The following is a 16,180-nucleotide window of genomic DNA, read 5'->3' as shown; positions in this document are numbered from 1 at the left end:
ACAGGGGCTTGGGGAGGGCTGTGCCCCCGGGGAGACCTTCCTGCCGTCCCCTGGGTGCCAGCCCTGACTGCGCCCTGCCCGCAGGCAGACGTGGAGGGCAGCCTGATGGGCTTCCCTGGCGAGCGTGGCCCCGCTGGACCCAAGGGAGCAAAGGTGCGTGGCTGGGCAAAAAGGAGTGGGGCAGCCAAGGCAACTGAGCCGGGGACAATGTGATGAGCTGGGCTGGGACAGGCATCCCCAGGGGGGGCAGTGGGGGCTGATGGCATCTGTCTTCTCCCCGACGCAGGGCGAGCCAGGAGCCGAGGGCGAGCGGGGACCCAAAGGAGATAAGGTCTGCGGTCGTAAGTCTCCCACTGCCAATGGGGCAGCCCCATGGAGCAAAGCCCTGGGTGGGGGCACTACTGAGGGCACCCCTCTTTGGGTGTCAGCACGCCCTCAGGAGGGGGGGCTGGGAAAGTCCCTGCCTCTCCTTACAACCCTGTGCCTGTCCCCACTGCAGGGTGAGGGTGGCCCGCGGGGCGAGCGAGGGGAGCCCGGCGAGAAGGGCAGGGACGGTGCCCCGGTGAGTACTGCACTGTCCCCCCACCTGGCGCTGACCCCGTCACCCTGCCTGGCGCTGACCCTGTCCCTGTCTCTTGTGCCAGGGTCTCCCGGGTGAGAGAGGGCTGGCTGGCCCCGAGGGGAAGCCGGTGAGTGGGGACGTGGGGGGGGGATGCGGGCTGGGATGGGGGAAAGGTCCTGTGGTCCCACACCAGCCATCACCAGCACCAGTGGGAGCATTCATGTCTCCTTCGCCTCCTTTCCCTCCAGCACAGGGCCCGCAGGGCTTTAAGGGTCCTCCTGGCCCACTCCCATAAGTACCCCAGGCTGGGTACTGCACACCGGGAATGGGGAGCATCCCTGGGGGGCAGGTGGGGCTGCTTGGGGTGGTGGGCTCCCATTCGCCTGCCGGCTCTGATGTGGTTCTTTGCAGGGCTTGCCAGGCTTCCCCGGCGTGCTGGGACGCCCGGTAGGTGTCTGTGTGTCCCCCCCCCATGTCAGTGTGTCCCCCCCACCTCAGCACGCAGTCGGGGGGTCCTGGCTGTGGGCGCTGGGTGAAGCCGTGGAGGCCATCCTGCTGCCTGGGTGGGTGCTTGGCCCCAGGCATCTTGCCAGGAGCTGGCCAGGCTTGTCCTCACTTGGCATGGGTGCTTACCAGAGCTGCTGGCACTGTCTGGGTCTCCTCTCCCAGGAGACACCCCATACACCCACCGGGGAAAACCCATCCCTGCAGTGACCCCATCTCTTCCTCCCTTCAGGGCAGCCAGGGAGACCCGGGACCCCCAGGACCTCCGGTAAGGACCCACTCCATGACACATACAGGGGACTGTCATGCAAGGGGGATGTCAGCCAGGGCGGGCATCCCCCCAGGGAGCTGGGGTGGGGTGGCAGTGCTGGGACCACGCTGCCCCACTGCCCCCTCCCTGTCCTGTGCCACCAGCAAGCACCGTCACAAAATAATGTTCCCTTGTCCCTTGCAGGGCAGTACCGGCCCACCAGGAGCCCAGGGCCCAGCTGGTACCAAGGTATGGCATTGGCATCGGCATCACCACGTCTGACCTGGCAGAGGAAAATGGTGCCTTGCCAGATTTGGGGGCTGGAGGGAGGGCCACGCTTCATGATATTCTGCGCTGGAGGGAGGGACGTTTCGGGTTGGCCCCCCTCCCAGATCCAGTCGGCCCTGGGGAACAACCCTGTGGCAGGCACAGGGATGTGGCCGTGACCACAGTGGCCGGTGGGCCGGGGCGGTGGGACTGATGCAGGCACTGTCTTCGCAGGGCGATCCAGGGGAACCTGGTTCCGGCATCCGGGTGAGCGTTTGCGTCCTCCGCACCAGCACCATCTGGCCCCCCTAAAGCCAGCTGGTCCTGCCGCCATGTACCTTCCCGTGGCGGTAGCCGAGGTCCTGGCTGTGCCAGGGCAGCGTGCCATCCCCTCTCTGATGTGGCTGTTTCCATCACAGGGTTTGCCCGGTCCCCAGGGCAGTGTGGGTCTGCCAGGCCCCCCTGGCCCCCCTGGCCCAGGGGTAAGTATCTGCAGCCCACCCTGACCTGCTTTCTGGCTGTTTATGGTGCCCGGGCTGCCACTTGATTTCTGCTTGTGTCTCCCTTGCAGGGCCCCCCGGGTGTCCCTGGGCTGCCAGGACAAGTGGTGAGTGTGTCATCTCCCCCTGCTCAGCTGCCATCGGTGTGGGTGCTCAGGGCTGCTTAGGCGGCTGCGGGACCCCCGTGCCCCAGCCCTGTTCTTACTGCCCGCAGGGGGAAAGCGGGAAGCCAGGCGTGCCGGGCAGGGATGGCGTGCCGGGGAAGGACGGCGAGGCGGGGATGCCTGGGAAGATGGTACGTTGCTGCTCACCGTGTCCCGTCCCAGAGGGAGCCCTACAAGGCTCAGCCTAGCGTGTCTGCAGCTGAGGCTGAGGGCTGTGTTGCTTGTGCCAGGGCATGCCTGGACCTTCGGGCCCTGCTGGTCCCAAGGGAGAGCCAGGGGATGCTGGAGCCCCAGGGCAGGTGAGTGCAGAGCTGCCTCGTCGGTTGGGAGCTTCCCCAGACAGGATGAAGGGGAGCATCCCTGTGCAGCCCTGCTCACCTGCCCCCTCTCTTCCCTGTGCTCCAGGCCATCGCTGGCCCTCCCGGTGCCAAAGGCGAGAAGGTAAGGAGCCAGGGTGCAAGGCAGGGGACCTCCCACCCCTGGGTGCTGCTGAAGACCCCAGGGCGGGCAGGGGTCCACAGGGTGCTGGCACCTGCTGTGGGCACACCTGAGCACCCATGTGTCACTGCAGGGTGAGCCGGCGCTGCTGGAGGGCGTGCTGCTGGGAGAACCTGTGAGTTGGCCCCATTAACCTTGTCACCCCTTTAACCTCATCCCCCCTGCTGCCAGTCCATGCCTTCTGCAAGGGGCAAGTCAGCCCTGTGGCCGCCCCTTCCCCTAATGCTGCTGTCCCCCTGGTAGGGCTCCAAGGGCGACCGAGGCTTGCCCGGCCCCAAGGGTGAGAAGGTGAGTGCTGCCCTGGGGGGCTGGTGGGGAGGGAACCATGGGGGCCCTGGGCTCCCCAGCTGCCTGCCCATGGCAGGGGGGGTCCAGCTGCAGCTGCTCACCCTGCACATCATCTCCCAACCCTGCTTTTTGCTTGTTCTCCCCTGCCAGGGGGAGCCAGGAAGATTTGGGGAGCCGGGGGATCCTGGGGAAGATGTGAGTAGGATGCACATGGGGGGCTGGGGGGCAGGTGGTGGGGGCAACAGATGCTGTCGGTGGGGGCACAAGTGCCCCCACCACCCAGCCCTTCCTCGTGGCCTGGTGTCTTTGCAGGGAGCCAAGGGGTCCGCTGGAGCCAAAGGGGAGAAGGTAAGTGTCCCCTGGTCCCAGGGGAGTGTGGTGCTCCCCAGCCCTGTGGGGCCGCTCTGGGTGGCTCGGTACCTCTGGCAGCCCAGTGCCCACCAGCTAGGGGACACACTGTGTGCTCTGCCACCACGCAGGGATCGCCAGGTGCCGGTGTGCGGGGACCTCCAGGACAGGATGGACCTCCAGGCTTGAAGGTAACCCCTGCCCCCATGTCACCCTGGCTCTTGCTGTGTCACCGACACCCAGGTGCTGCCCTGGCTCAGCCAGCCATGGGAGAAGCACGCTCCTGGGGGCTGTTTTGCTGGGCCCCATCTTTTTCCTCCCTGCTGCAGGGTGACGTCGGCTTGCCAGGACCACCAGGACCCCCAGGCTTAGCAGGCATCGCTGGGACACCAGGACAGCCAGGCCTGAGAGGGGACAACGGGCAGCCTGGCCCACCGGGTCCCCCGGGGGAGAGGGTAAAGGCTATGGCCAGTGCTTAGCCTTGCTGGTCTGGGTGACCCCAGACCCTCAGGCAGTGCCAGCAGGGTCCCTGCAAGGCCTGCTGGCTCCTGGCCGTGGTCCCTGCCTGCTAAGGACCACATGTTTCCCTGCTAGGGTTTGATCGGCTTTCCTGGAAGAGACGGCACCTCTGGACCACCGGGACCTGCGGGGCCCCCAGGGCCAGCTGTGAGTATGGGCCTCCAGTGCTGCGGCATCCCTGGGGGGTGCAGGCTCTGCCCTGGCTGCCCCGCCAGCTCGGGCAGGGTGATGGGCACCCACCCTGCACCTTCCTGGCCCCAGGCCCTGGGGCTGGGGGCTGCCAGGGGCTCCAGCATGGGGCAGGAGCTGCTGTGGGAGCCCCAGGGATGCTTTGCGGGGTGCCTGGCACTGCCTTCCTCCTGTGGTTCACTCACCTCTCTCTTTTCTTTTAGGGCATACAAGGGGCCGCTGGCCTGAAAGGTGACAAGGTAGGATGGGGGTAGCCCTATAGCATGAGAGATGTGGGGCCACTCCTCCCATGGGGTGTCCTTGCTGCAGCCACCCCTGGGTGATGCTGAAACCACTCTGGATGGTGAAACATGGAAGCCTGCTCTGTGCTGGGCACCCGGGGCAGTGGAAGGTCTGCAGGGTGTCCCCTGGCATGGTGGGGGGAGCAGGACATGGCTGAGAGGAGCAGTGGGCAGCAAGGACAGGGACGAGCTCTTGCCTTCCCCTGGCAGGGTGCCCCGGGGGCCGGACTGCCGGGAGCCAGAGGCGAGCGCGGAGACCCGGGGCCGCGGGTAGGTACCGCCACAGCCCCCCTGCATCCTCACTGCAGCCCCCCGTGTCCCCACCACCAGGGACGGGAAATCCCACGGTGCCAGGCCCGAGGGGACAGGGAGCCAGCTCTGCACCTGTCCCCAGGGTGGGGTGATGCTGGGGATGCCCCCATCCCAGACCCCCTTCTCGCATCCCTTTCTTCTCGCAGGGTGAAGACGGGCGCCCAGGGCCAGAAGGCGATCGCGGGCCGGCGGTAAATACTCCTCTCCCCGGCTGCACCCCTGGCCGGGCCACCCCCTGACCACCCCTCTCCTCTCTCCTGCAGGGCTTGCCTGGGAACCGGGGGGAGCGTGGGGACAAGGTAAGGGACCCTGGGGGCTGGAGAGCTGGGGGCGGGGGGCACGAACGATGCACCCCCAGAGATTAGGGTCCCCAGGGAGGTGCTGCCCGCTCCCTGCCACGCACCCTTGCAGCGTCTCACCATCTCACCTTCCTCTCAGGGAGACGTTGGGGCCCCAGGGCCCAAGGGAGACAAGGTGAGTCCCCGGGGCTAGGGGGCAGTGGGAGGGAGGGCAGCAGTGCTGGCCCCCCCACTCACCCCCTCCCCTCCTTTGGGTGTGCAGGGCGATACTGTGGTAGTGGAGGGGCCCGCCGGAGCACGGGGCAGCAAGGGGGAGCCGGTAAGAGATGTCCCCATTCTCCCTGTCCCCCTCTGTGTTGTTCCTTTTATCCTGATGGGCAGGGGCTCTCCTGTGCATCCCCCTCCCCAAGGCCCTGCCTGCCCTGCTCCTGGCCCAGGGCAGCTCCCAGCCCTACAGGTTTGATCCTGCACCCCCTCTCCTGAGTGGCACAGAACAGTCGTCCGTCCCCCCTCCCCCACCTGCCAGAAGAGCTGGGGCGGCTTCTTTCTGCCAAGGGACGCTCCCTCGCAGAGCACACTGTCCCCTCTCCTTCAGCCATACCACAGACACCTCTGTCCCTGCCCTGGGGGGGTCTGTCCTCCCCACCCTGACATGCGTCTGAGCATCTCCTTGTCTCCTGACCCCTCCCGGTGTTTCCCCCTTTGCAGGGAGAGCGTGGCCTGAAGGGCACAGAAGGGGACAAGGGAGACAAGGGGGAGCAAGGCATGCCTGGAGAGAAGGTATGGGGCTGGGGGGGCTTGTGCAGGGCTGGGGGGTGCTGGGTTGGGGACCACAGAGGGCTGCAGATAGGGTGATGGACAGAGGGACCAGGGCATGGTGGCATCACTCTGCCCCACATGCTGGTGCTTGTGGGTACCCTGGCACGATGCTTGGCATCCCAGCAAGGGGAGCTGCCAGAGCTGGCCTCGGAGGCCACTGTGGCTGTGCCATGGCCATGCTGTGGCCGTAGCTCTTCTTTCTGCCCTGTGTCAATCTGGGTTTCTGCTTGCAGGGGGCGAGAGGCGAGCAAGGTGAGAAGGGCTCCACAGGCTTCCCCGGGGCACGTGGCCCCGGTGGGCAGAAGGTAAGGAGCTGGGCATCCCTCGCTGCTAGCGGGGTGCTGGGGGGTGTCGGGGGTACCATCCCCTTCCCCTGCCCTGACCGATGCCTTTGCCTTCCCCAGGGAGAGGTTGGAGCGTTGGGAGAGCCTGGCGAGCCGGTGAGGAGCCACATCTCAGTGCCATTGCCACCCCACCATGGGGCAGAAGCAGACCCCCTGTCACACTGTGTGCTCTCCTGCAGGGCCAGCCTGGCCGTGATGGGATCCCTGGAGCCCGGGGAGAGAAGGGCGATATGGGACCCCTGGGCATGCGCGGCCCCAAGGTGGGTTGGTCCCTCTGCCCACCGGTGCTCTCCCAGCCAGGACCCATGCCAGCCCAGCAAGGCTCTGACTTCCCTCCTCATCCTTGCAGGGGGACCGGGGCATGAAAGGCGCCTGCGGCCTCGATGGGGACAAGGGCGAGAAGGTGAGTGGGTGCCCACAGGGTGCCACAGGAGCCCGGACGGTGCCTGGAGGCTGCGGCCCTTTGGATCCCCTCCGCCAGCCGGCAGGAGCAGGGAGATGGCTGAGGCTGGAGCTCAGCCCCGCGGCAGGGGCATGGGGTCCCCTCCTCTGCCCGCGGCTCTGGGGTGAGCATTAAGGAGTGCACGACTGACCGCCCTGCTTCTCTCCTGCCTGCTGTAGGGAGACCCGGGAATCCCGGGGCGCTCGGGGCTGCCGGGGAGGAAAGGCGAACCGGTAAGCATCACGCTGGCACTGGGGTGGGATGGGGATGCACAGCAGGTGGCTGATGGATGTCTGCTTTGTCCCTCAGGGAGAGCTGGGTCTGTCAGGGCCACCAGGCATCCCTGGGAAAGAGGGGCTCATGGGACCCAAGGTAGGTTAGGGCAGATCCAGGAAAAGCTGTGCTGGCACTTCAGCCCCCCGGCTGCCTGTCCCCCGCTGCCTGTCCCCCGCTGCCTGCCTCTTCCTCTTCACAGGGTGACCGGGGATTCGACGGGCAGCAGGGAGCCAAAGGAGACCAGGGCGAGAAAGGAGACCGGGTGAGCAGGCTGGGAAGGGACGGTATGCATTGCACCATGTTGCTTTTACCAGGACCTCGCCTTGGTCAGAAGCACATCAGAGCCCAATGCTCCCAGAAGAGCCGTCCGGCACTGCTCTAAATTATGTCACTAAACTATAAGTGACAACAAATTCCCACTCTTTACAAGAAGGCACCAGTGCCAGTGCTTTGGGGATGGCCAGCTGCGGGGTCAGAGGATGCCCATGGTGCCTGCTCATGGGGCTCTGACACCCCCAGCTTCACACTCTGCTCTCCTGCAGGGCGCCCCGGGCGTTATCGGTGGCCCTGGTCCCCGGGGTAGTGACGGTGCTCCTGGCCCCCCCGGGCCCCCAGGAAACGTTGGTCCACGAGGTCCCGAGGGCATGCAGGGCCAGAAGGTGAGTCCCCAGTGCAGCTGGCCGGTCCCCCTCCGGGTGCCATGAGGAGGGGAGGGTCCTGTCCCCGGAGTGGGTGAGGGGCTGGTGGCATCAGGAGCCATGTCTCAGCTCAGTCCCTGCCCTGCCAGCTCACTGGCTTTGGGGTCCTCCCTTGTGTCCCCCTGCCCAGGGAATGGGAGCCTGAGGGGTTGGGACCCTGCTTGTCCTGGGGCTGGGCTAGACCCATTCCTGTCCCCGTCCCCACCTGCACAGGTGTCCCTGCGCTGCGGGGATGGGGAAAGCAGAACATCCATGGCGGCTGAGGAGAGCAGAGAGGCTCCAGAGCCACCATCCAGATCCTGAGCATGTGTCCTTTGCAGGGGGAGAGAGGCCCCCCTGGACAGTCGGTGCCAGGGGCCCGCGGCGTGCCCGGCATCCCTGGCGAGAGAGGAGAGCAGGTGGGTGAGCGGGTGTCCGGCCCTGGGCAGGTGAGCCCCAGCCAGGGCCAAACTCCCACCTCCCTTCTGCTTGTCCCTAGGGCAGTCCTGGCACCCAGGGGCTCCGTGGGGAGAAAGGGGAACCGGGCATGACGGTAAGGAGCCAGGAGGGACCTGGCTCAGACTCACAGCGCTCACGTCACCGGGGTGGGAAGCGGTGTTGGATCCATCCCACTGCCACTGATTGAGGGCCTTCCCCCACCTCCGGGCTCTGCTGGGGCCCGGGGAAAGGGTTTTTCCTCTTCTCTAATTGCACCATCCCCCATTGCGATGTGGGTCCTTTGCCCCTCCATATGTCCGGCAGGAGGAGGAGATCCGCACCTTCGTCAGGCAGGAGATGAGCCAGCACTGCGGTGAGCATTCCCCATCACTGCCCCGGGGCCGGGGGTCTGGTCCCCCGCTGCCCCTGACCCCCGCCCCATCTCTCCTGCAGCCTGCGGCGGCCACTTCCCACAGCGCCTGGATTCACGTGAGCACTCAGGTTGCGGCTTTCCCTTCCTACCCCCCCTGCCCCTGCTCTGCACGTGTGGTACCAAAGGGGTCCCAGCACCCAGGTGTGCCGCTGGTTTTGGGGGTGCTGGAGGTGGCTGGGATCCTCTGGGACCCCCTCGGTCAGGGCCAGCATCAGCGTGGGACCATGTGCAGGGAGAAGGGATGGTGCATGGCAGAAGTGATGGTGCGGCAGGGATCCCCAGGGGCAGGTGGCTCGGGATGGTGCCAATGGGGTCTGGGCACTACCAGGGTCTACCCGATAGAGAAGGGACCACGGGGACTGCGCCTCATCCATGCTTGGGTGCCGGAGCTGGGGCAGGTGGCCTTGCAGGGGCCAGGACTGCTGGAGGGGAGGGTGAGCTGGAGGAGTGGGCTGGAGGGCTGGGGGCAAGGGGTGGGCTGGGATGAGGTGGGTGCTTTCTCTCCAAGGAGGCTGGGGGGCTCAGGCCAGGAGCAGCCTCCACTCTATCCAGGGAGGAGGAAGAAGTGTGCGCCAGGAGAGGGAGCACGGCCAAACAGGTGATGGAGAGCCCGGAGGACCTACAAGATCTGGCCCTGTGGGCACATGTGCCTCCCTGTGCCCATTGTCATCCCCGTCCCCATCCTGCTGGGCTCCCCATGGCTCCTGTCCCACTGGGCAGCAGCTCCTCCTGCCTGTCCCTCCTTCGGGAGCCCGCAGCAGCCCTGGTCTGCAGAGCAGAGAGACGAGGGGGGTGTCCCTAGGTTCCCCATCCCTGGCCATGTACCCCGGCAGGCTGCAGCAGTGCTGGGGCAGTGCTGGGCTGCTCCACACTTCCAAGGGGTGGTTTCCTCCCGGGAGGCAGGGGGAATGCACCCCAGGCCCCCTCGCCACCTCTCTGACTCTCTGATGCCTGCGCCGTGTCCTTTGCCCTCGCAGGGCTCTTCCCCACCCAGCCATTCCCTGCTGGCAGCGCTCATGCAGTCCCTGTGCTCAAGTTGTCACACACTGAGGAAGAGGAGGGTGAGTGTCATCCCTGTGCTTTTAGTCCCCATCCCCCTTTTCCCTTGCTCCCTCTCTGTCGCTGGTCACGTCCCTGCCCTCTGCTTGCAGACACTGAGGAATAATCCATCAGTGGCCATGCCGCCGGTCCCAGGGGGCTTTAATTAAAGACCGGGGAGAGGAGAGGGCGACAATGGGGGTGTGTGCATGTATGTGTGTGCGTGCAGGTGTGTGGCTGTGTGCCAGGCTGTGGCTGGGGGGAGCAGGGTGGAGGGGACAGAGGGGGAGATAAGGTGCTGCTCACATCCAGCGCTGTCTCCCAGGGCAGGACAGGCGAGTCGTGCTTGACACTGATGATCTTGAGTACGAGAGCGTGTATGGGGAGGAGGAGGACTACGATGAGGTCCCCGAGATGGACAGCTCGGAGCAGCCTGCGATGGGCGGTGAGCTTCCCTGCGCCTGCCCGGCACCCAAGGATGGAGCCACCAGAGACGACCATGGGGCTGCCTGGGCTTTTCTGGGGTGAAACCTCCACATCCCGCCTGGCAGCGGGTCCCCGCACCCTCTGGCTGGGGGGATTTGCAGCCCTCTTGCTGGCCCCCAGGCAGGGCGCACATTCCCCATCACAGCACTGCCATGCATGCTGCGCAGTCCTCGTGCTCCATTCCCCTCACTGAAGCCATCACCAGCAGTGACAGATGGTTTGCTGGGCTGGTGGGACCTGCTGCCCCTGTCAGGTTTCCTGTGCTTCTGGTCATGAGCTGGAGGAGAGGATCACAAAGCCCCCAGGAGAGCAGGGAAGCCCTGGCGGCAGTAGCAGCATCCAGAGGGTCCCGCTGGTACCCTTCCAAGGGACGCTGTGGCCGTCATGTCCCTGTGCCACCTGCCTCCCAGCTCTACCTCCAGCTTTTGCTGGGAGCTGCCCCTGTGAGAGGGCTTGCCCAGAGCAGCATCTCCTGCTCTCACTCCCAGCACTTGGGCAGGGCAGAGATGTCCCCTCCAGCCAAACCCTGCCCGCACTCAGCTGGGAGCCATCCACTGGCTTCCCCTTCTGGGGTTTCTCCTCCTCTGCCAAGTGGGTCCAGCTGCCTCCATCACTGGTGTGCTGCCGGCTCCTGCCTGCCCTCACCATCGCCGTTTGCACCCCGCAGCTGAGCCCTGCAGCCTGCCACTGGATGAGGGGGACTGCCAGCACTACACGCTGCGGTGGTACTACAACCAAAGAGTCACCGAATGCCGGCCCTTCGTCTACAGCGGCTGCCGGGGCAACCTCAACCGCTTCGACAGCAAGGAGGAGTGCGAGCTGCACTGTGGGCAGCACCCAGGGGCAGGTAGGCATGGCACTGGCAGGTCTGGCAGCATCCCCACCTGGTGCCGCGAGCTCAGCCGATCCAGAGCCTGGGGGGATGATGCTGGTCCCCCTCCTCAGCTCTGACACCCCCTTGCTTCTCTCCACAGATGCCCATGGCGTTGCCAGCAGCAAGGTGGGAGGGCAGTCAAAGGCATAAGTGCGGGCAGTGTCTTGGCAGGCAGGGCTGCCCGGCAGCAGGGCCCGGGCGCTGCCGCGCCGGGGCTGGGCTGCCCACAGTGGTGGGGTCCACATGCCCACCAGCCCCCGGCAGGAACCTGGTGCTATTTCTAACATGTCTTTTTGCTGCTCATGGGTTTTTCCTTTCATATCAGTTTTATTGCCCATTAAGGTGAAACTTGTATCAAATGGGAAACCACGCACCCCCCAAGACTTTTAACCCCCTTTCCCACCTGGAGGTTTCCTGGGCTGTTCCCAGTTTGATTTTTAACTTATTTGCTGCTGACGGGATAGCGCTTGGCCCCATGCCCCCTCTCCCCTGGCCCAGGAGTGGAGCTGGGACTTGGCATGGTTGCGCTCCTCTCGCCTCATCTAACACCCTCATCCCCTTCCCTGCCCCTCCACAGACCCCCAAACCCCTTCCCATTCCCCACTCTCTGCCAGGGGAGGCAGTTTGCAACCCTGGGCCAGGCGCTGCCTCCTTGCATGGCATCCCTCACCACCCACCCTGCAACCAGCTCCATCTGAATAAATTTCACCTTAACCACAACTGGGGCCTGGTTCCCCTTTTGCGGCTGCGATGGTTTGACAAAGACCTGTGGGGAGGCCGGAGGCTTTCTCCGTGCGCTACCCTCCAGCTCGCATGCCTGCCAGCAGCACATCTGTTTTCAATCTGGGGGGGGCTTGCCTGCACCCCCCAGCCCACCAGGAAAACCCTGAGGATGGTGCTATGTTAGAGGAGGTTCCTGCTCGCCTATGCTCGCTCTCAAAGGCTTCATGAAAGCGATGTTGGCTCCTGGGGGTCCACAGCCCCTGCCTCCCCCAAGCCCTAGCGCCAAGTGGGGACGTGCCCCCCACTGCCTCGGGGCCCAGGGGCCTGTGGGCTGTTAGGCGGGCTTTGCGGCACCCATACAAACCGCTGCTCTCTGTGTATATCTGTATACAGCGAATGTATATGCATACCAATGCGGGGGGGGTGTGTGTGTGATATTAAAGCTGTGCTCATGGGGAGATGCCATGCTTCTTGGTGCGCCACTGAAGATGCCCATGGAGGCTGGGGCCAGCTCTTGAGTCAAGCGTGCCCACTGCCCACCCCAGCTGGGACGCTCTTCCCAGATGCTCAGTGCTGGCAGTGCTGGCTAGGGGTCCTCACCCTCCCCGGGACCCCAGTGCCACATTCCCGTGCCCAGCTGACGCAAGCCAGGCCACAACCCCCCGGCCACACCGTGACGTGTCGGCACGCGGAGCTGCGGTGATGCATAATATGCTGGGTGAATCAGCACCACTGGCTAATTTTGGCTGCTGGGGGTGAGTTCCTGGCCATCCCTGGGAGGAGGAACAGAGCAGGCGTTATTTCCTCTCCCTGCTGCTGCCAGGGAGGCTGGCATGGGACGGGTCACCCTGCGGCCATGGGGGTGGGCATGACACCCAGCGGTCTGAGCCCCGGTCCCGGGCACCCTGGCTCCTCGCCCTGGCCAGCCCTGCAGGCTGAGCACTCACCAACTCATCTCACACAGGTGCCTGCCCAGCCTGAGACCCCCTGGGTGCTCCCACAGCTGCTAAGGGGGGAACTTTGGGACAAAACCCTCTGTGTGGGGCTCATCCCACAGCAACACCTCCAGGCCGCTACCCACCACAGGCAGCTGGCAGAGGGGCTGGGCCAGGCTGGACTGGTGCAGGTGGGCTGCAAACCAGTGGCATCCCAGTTGGACTGAGTGAAGGTGAGCTGCAAACCAGTAGCATCCCAGTTAGACTGGGTGAAGGTGAACTGCAAACCAGTGGTGTCCCCCAGCTGGACTGGTGCAGGTGGGCTGCAAACTAGTGGTGTCCTTGTTGAACTGATGCAGCTGACTGCAAACCAGTAGCTCAGGCAGTGCTCTAGGTTTGGCACAGCAGGGAGGTGACATGTCTCCAGGTATGTCCCCCAGCTGGCCAAGGCCAGGGAGTCCATCAGGACGGCAGCACCAAACCAACACCGGGAGATGTCGCGTGCGGCACAACGCCTGGGGAGCTGGCACTTGCCGCCAGTGCCACAAACGCTGGCCAGCAGCAATGTGTGTGTGTTTTCTCCCTTCCTTAAAAAAAAGCTGACAGGAGCAGGAAAGCTCAATTAGATGGAGAAAAACCATTTTGCGAATCAGACGTGAAATAATAATGCCTAAGCTGCCCCAGGTTCCTGGAATCCCCTCCAAATGCAGCTGATGGAGCTGTGAGGGGCACGTGCCCACCCACGGCCCGGGATGATTTCATCTGCTATTAGGCAAAATGTATTAATAACGTTGTCCCCATCCCCCCCCGCATGTCACCCTCCGTGGGTCGGAGGTGGAGCTGGGGGCAGGATAAGAGCCCGGGCTTGGCAGGGAGCAGGGCAAACCCCAGCTCGTGGTCCCCGCACCTGGGAAGCATTGCCTGAACATTAGAGGGACAAGGACCTGCTGAAAATGGTGAGGCTGCGCTCTTCAGTGGTGCTTTCCAGGGGGCTTTTAGCTAGGAAATGGGTTGCGGGGGGTTGGATGCTTTTCATTACCCACTTCCCAGCAAGTTAAACCACCTCCGGCTGCCTGCTCTGGTACTTTCCCAAGGGCTTCACCCTGGAGATGGGTTGCAGGAGGTTGGATGCCTTTCACTGATTCGCTGGGCGACTGATTCGGGGGAGATGCAGCCGTAACAGCAGGATTTGTGCGGCAGTCCCGCCACACCCACTCTGACCCCACCCCTCCAGCACAGCACCCTGACCCCCACCCTGCGGCACAGCACCCTGCATCCCCCGGGGCCCTCCCTGGGACCAGGGTTGGGTACGGGGCAGAGGAAGATGCTGAGGCTCGGCACAACTCTGTGCATGTGGGCGGACTCGTGCCCTTGTCACCCCACTGCCACCGACCCGCTGTGTATTTTAGGCCAAGTGGCTCAGCTTTTGCCCCAGAGAGCCCAGCATCCCCACGGGGGATGGCATCCACTGGGAAGGCATGGGAAGAGAAAAGCCCCACTGCCTGCCCAGCCCCGAAACCCCGGGCACGTCACGCTTCCCTGGCCAAAGGGAAGGGTCTGGAGCTGGGCAGCAGCCACGGTCCCCAGGCAGCCACCCCCCCTGGGTGGGAATATCCCTTCCCCTGAGTGGCAAAGGGCTGGAGGGTGTGAAATGGAGGGGACAGACAGTATCTGGCCAGGGGCTGTGGGAAAGGACAGGGACACCCAGCTGATTTGCTTCCCACGTCCCCTTCGGCCTCCCCAAAACTGCCCCCCATGTGAAAAGGTTAAAATCAGGGTGGAAAACTGAAGGGTCCCCAAAAGGAAGGTGAGCCCCCACTGCCGGGCATGGCCAGGTGGCACGGGGAGTGGGGGGGCTCTGCGTGTGGCACCCTGGCAGGGACGCGTCCTGCCTGGAGGGCTGTGGGGCCACGGCAGCGTGATGGGGGGGGACGATGCTCAGCGCCGGCTGCGTGCTCCCCGCAGGCACTCCTGGCTGTGCTGCGCTGCAGGACGCTGCTCACCTTCCTGGTGGTCCTCGGGGTGCCGGCGAGAGCCTGGAAGGGGCCAAGCCATGAGCAGCTCCCGCCAGCCCCTCAAGCTGGGGACGGAGGGAAGCTGACGAAGCAGGAAACCACCGGTGCTGCTAATGAGACGCTGCCAGATCTCCCTGAAATGAGGAGGGGTGACCACGGATCTGGGGAAGGGTCTCATCCAGACAAAGCCAGCCCGCCACTGCTGGAGGGGTCAGCAAGAAAAGCATTGCCCTGGCCGATGAGCCCAGCTGCCAAGAGACCTGCTCCCAGGAAAAAGGCGAGAAAGGTGTCCCTGTCACTTGATGTCCCCACCCATGTACTGAAAATCCTGCTCGACCTGGCCAGAGAGAAGGAGCTGCAGGCCAAGGCGGCTGCCAATGCCGAGCTGATGGCCCGTCTCGGGCGCAGGAAATAAACCTCCCCGCTGAGCACGGCTTCTCGGCCATGGCTGGGGAGGGCAGCGGGGCTGCCGGGGGGCACGGGCAGAGAGGAGTGTGGGGCGGCATTGGTGTGCCTGTGAGGGACTGTGGACACGGCACCTTGTTCTCCCGGTGCCCGTGGCACAAGCAGCAGCCATGGGAGGACTTGGGAGCACCACTGGAGAAGACATGGATGGGTTTGCCTTCACCGGGACCAGCCCCAGAGCACAGCTGGGTCCCAGCCCTGGGCACCACAGGGATTTCTGTGCCCGGCTTCGCTCCCCACTCACCCACCGCTGGGATGTCTCCAAAGGGGCCTTATCCAGCCAGGCAGGTTTTCCCATGTGTCGTCTCTCTCTGGGTGGCTGCAGCACACAAAATCCTCCGCAAAAGTCAGCTGAGCCTTGAAGACGGACCTGGCAAGTGTGCACAATAAAAGGTGGTATTGAACACAACTTGTTGTGGTTTATACCGGTCCTGTACTCCTGTACACCTCCATTTTGTATGCCCTCTCCCGGGAGCTGCAGTGGGAGCATGTCCTGGGCCAGGGCTGGCACTGGAGCTCGTTAAACCCCAAATGAGGGGTGTCAGCCCTTGCACCAGCAGTGGGGCTGGCCCCCAGCCCAGGGTGCTCACAGCAGCTCCGGGCCAACGGGGACGTTACGTTGCGCTGCTGGAGCTGCCGTCTTCGGCGAGGCTGGGAGATAAGAGCGGTGCGGAGCAGAGTGCGGCCGCCCCGTGCAAAGTACAGGGCGGCACGGGCAAGGCAGAGGCTGGGGGACACCCACCAGAGGGGCTGCTGGAGCTGGTGGGGGACACAGCCATGCTCTTTGAGGAGTACCTGCTGCAGGGTGAGTGCAGCCCCTTCGCCTTGGAGCAGGTGCTGGCTTTGGGAAGGGGGCAGAAGCAACTGGGGTGACCCCACACCCTGTGAGACGGGCATATTTCCGTAGCCAGTGAAGGGATGTGCCAGCAGATGGGTGGGCTGGGGTGAGGTCCGGGGTGGGTAATGGGTTCTTTGCCTTCCCCACCTGCCCCAGGGCTCAGGCAATGCCTGGGTAGCGCTGGACCCCAGGGACACCCACTGCAGTGTGTGGGTGCTGTGGGGCCAGGCCCGGGGGTTTGTGGGTGCAGGGTACTGATGGGGTGCTGGTGGCAGCGGAGACACGGGGCACGGGAAGAGCTGCCAGAGACGGTGCATCACAGCGGGGATGCTCCAGGGCAGGCAGTCCAGGGGACAACTGCCCGTCCCCAGGAGGGGGCTCTCCCTCGCCACCCCC

The 16,180-nt window shown here is 64.7% G+C and overlaps 1 protein-coding gene across 1 annotated transcript in view; it reads left to right on the top strand.

Annotated features, from left to right (window-relative positions):
- COL7A1 (collagen, type VII, alpha 1) overlaps positions 1–14,896 on the top strand; it is a 32,169-nt gene extending 17,273 nt beyond the window's left edge. Inside the window, 33 exon segments of the mRNA XM_010573641.1 lie at positions 89–153; positions 287–331; positions 500–562; positions 645–689; positions 816–848; positions 974–1,009; positions 1,521–1,565; positions 2,155–2,190; positions 2,298–2,378; positions 2,478–2,546; positions 2,653–2,688; positions 2,819–2,860; positions 2,989–3,033; positions 3,346–3,381; positions 3,711–3,836; positions 3,976–4,047; positions 5,690–5,761; positions 6,034–6,105; positions 6,205–6,240; positions 6,324–6,404; positions 6,494–6,547; positions 6,766–6,819; positions 6,896–6,958; positions 7,062–7,124; positions 7,405–7,521; positions 7,881–7,958; positions 8,039–8,092; positions 8,302–8,350; positions 8,431–8,466; positions 9,774–9,893; positions 10,602–10,781; positions 10,909–10,934; positions 14,432–14,896. Of these exon segments, the coding sequence (XP_010571943.1) occupies positions 89–153; positions 287–331; positions 500–562; positions 645–689; positions 816–848; positions 974–1,009; positions 1,521–1,565; positions 2,155–2,190; positions 2,298–2,378; positions 2,478–2,546; positions 2,653–2,688; positions 2,819–2,860; positions 2,989–3,033; positions 3,346–3,381; positions 3,711–3,836; positions 3,976–4,047; positions 5,690–5,761; positions 6,034–6,105; positions 6,205–6,240; positions 6,324–6,404; positions 6,494–6,547; positions 6,766–6,819; positions 6,896–6,958; positions 7,062–7,124; positions 7,405–7,521; positions 7,881–7,958; positions 8,039–8,092; positions 8,302–8,350; positions 8,431–8,466; positions 9,774–9,893; positions 10,602–10,781; positions 10,909–10,934; positions 14,432–14,896 (2,495 nt within the window).
- Positions 14,897–16,180: the final 1,284 nt, after the last annotated feature.

The sequence above is a fragment of the Haliaeetus leucocephalus genome, unplaced genomic scaffold (assembly GCF_000737465.1).
Source record: "Haliaeetus leucocephalus isolate CR32 unplaced genomic scaffold, Haliaeetus_leucocephalus-4.0 Scaffold2, whole genome shotgun sequence".
Classification (NCBI taxonomy): Eukaryota; Metazoa; Chordata; class Aves; order Accipitriformes; family Accipitridae; genus Haliaeetus; species Haliaeetus leucocephalus.
The sequence above is the reverse complement of the archived record's forward strand: the minus strand, read 5'-3'. Positions and strand labels throughout refer to the sequence as shown.